Source organism: Terrapene carolina, unplaced genomic scaffold (assembly GCF_002925995.2).
Source record: "Terrapene carolina triunguis isolate 2854851 unplaced genomic scaffold, T_m_triunguis-2.0 Scaffold85, whole genome shotgun sequence".
NCBI lineage: Eukaryota > Metazoa > Chordata > Testudines > Emydidae > Terrapene > Terrapene triunguis.
In genome coordinates this window covers 28,885,931-28,887,916 of record NW_020664436.1, presented here as the reverse complement: position 1 = coordinate 28,887,916, position 1,986 = coordinate 28,885,931, and the positions used below count along the sequence as shown (strand labels likewise).

The following is a 1,986-nucleotide window of genomic DNA, read 5'->3' as shown; positions in this document are numbered from 1 at the left end:
CTGAAGTAAAGGGAAGTTTTTTTTTTGCCTGAATAAGGACCGGAGCGACCTTCAGAGGCCCACGTGCACAAAATGAATATGTTTAACAAAATATAAAAATCCACAACATTCCAAGCTTCTTAAATATGCATGTTTGTAACCCTGTTACCCTCCTTTGATTTACAAGAAATTCTTGCTTCTCTCAAGGTGATTCTAGGGACCAGGAATTATGTAAAAAAAGTAAGTAACATGCCCTTTCAGGTAAAATCCATTAGTCACATTACTGAAAACATACATGCAATGAGTGACCTGGCAAGCCTGCAAATGCATACTTTTAGATCAGCAATGTCTTGCTGAAGTCTGGTATAAATTTTAATGATGAAACAGTCAGGAATGGATGCTCCGCAAGTACTACGTTAAATAGTTTTTAAAATATTTAAATATGCAGAACAATTACACCATCTACAATTGTGTCTTACTGACCTCTACGTTCATATTGATCTAGCAGGCTTAAGATGCATGAAATGGTCCTGTGCCATTCAGTTATATAGCTGGTTAAATAAAAACAAAAGTTCTCATCTTTTAAAAAAAATTATTGAACACATGATTTGGATAAGTAATTTCATTAATAGAAAAGTAAAGTCAGTACGTGTAAGGCAGCAAAGAGCTAGATGTAATTGTCTACATTCGGAAGAGTACTTTACAAAAAAGGCAGGCTACAAAATTTAGTGGAAGGATGATGTGTTTTGTGTTGGCAAGATCTTGTATTCATGATGAATTTTATGATGGAGAAGAAAATGCAAAAGTCTGCATCACAGCAACTGTAGAGCTCTTCCTTTGTTGTAATTCATGATGAGGAGCACATTCCCTGTTTTTCCCAGATAAAGATATTTAGTTCTTCTTTTCCATCCTACCAAGAAAAACAGGAGAATTCAGCGAAGGTCTTAGTATTTATATACAATTATTGACTAAGGCTTGAACATAATGTGAAAAATCAAAGGCTGGGTATAAAAAAGAGACTTACTAAATTATCTGGTTTCTCACCTTACCACAACAAAACTGGTCCCTAAACTTCCCTGTTTTATGCAGTCTAGTTTTAAAGTGTCCCAAAAGATGGGAGTTCCTAAGCTATTGTGTCAGCATATGAGGAGGCAATGAAATGTTCAGCATTTGCTTTGCTTTTCTGCCATTTGTTTCCTGGGAAGCCGCCTTCTCAGCAGCTGCTCTCTGTGACAGAGATGAACAACCAGCAATAGGATATTACAGCAGGAGGCACCAAAATCTGGCAGCTAATAGTCATTGCTGATTATAGAAGATGGAAAACTGCACCCCTTGTAATCTGAATTCATGTACAGAGAACACCCCTAGCAAATGTCAGTTTGTTTCCCCTTCCCCACCCAGATTTTAAAATTCACTCACCTGTATTTCATCAGTCGTCCTCCTTGGATTAGCTGTGCGATTTCATTAGTGAAGTGACATGCAAACAGAAGCCAGTTTCTTGGCTGTACCTTGTAGGCAAATCTCATAAAAGTCAAAGAGTAACAACACAGTGCTGTAAAACAGAGTCAACATAGTGTCAGTGGTAGAATCCAAGTTTAAGGCCAGAAGGAACCACCATATAATCTAGTCTGGATATTGCAGGCCACAACCATCACCCACACACTAAACCCAACAATTAAATTTAGACCGAAGTAGTACAGCCCACCGGAGACTAGACTATTATGAGCCACAGGGAGAGAATAGGAGGGACCAAGGTGCACCAGTGCCCAAGGTCTCTGCAGTGGCAGGAAAACAATTAAGTGAGATATACCCAGATAATCTTGGCAAGTGACCTCTACCCACATGTTGCAGAGGAAGGCAAAACCAAAAAAACCCACAATCCATTCCCCCACCCCCCCCCAAAAAAACCCCAACGTCACTGGCTTATGTTTAAGAAACTTACCACCTAAGATTTTAAACTTCTAATTGTTAAGACACCATTTCATGGCAAACCACTATTTAGCAACT

General features: G+C 38.7%; 1 protein-coding gene across 1 annotated transcript in view; it reads right to left on the bottom strand.

Annotated features, from left to right (window-relative positions):
• Window positions 1-749: 749 nt before the first annotated feature.
• The window catches only part of MPC1 (mitochondrial pyruvate carrier 1), a 19,464-nt gene continuing 18,227 nt past the window's right edge, over window positions 750-1,986 (bottom strand). The window contains exons 4-5 of the mRNA XM_024205916.3: window positions 1,399-1,531; window positions 750-889 (exon numbers count right to left, since the gene is read on the bottom strand). Coding sequence (XP_024061684.1) covers window positions 871-889; window positions 1,399-1,531 — 152 coding nt within the window. The 3' untranslated portion in view covers window positions 750-870. The remainder of the gene's footprint in view (window positions 890-1,398; window positions 1,532-1,986) is intronic.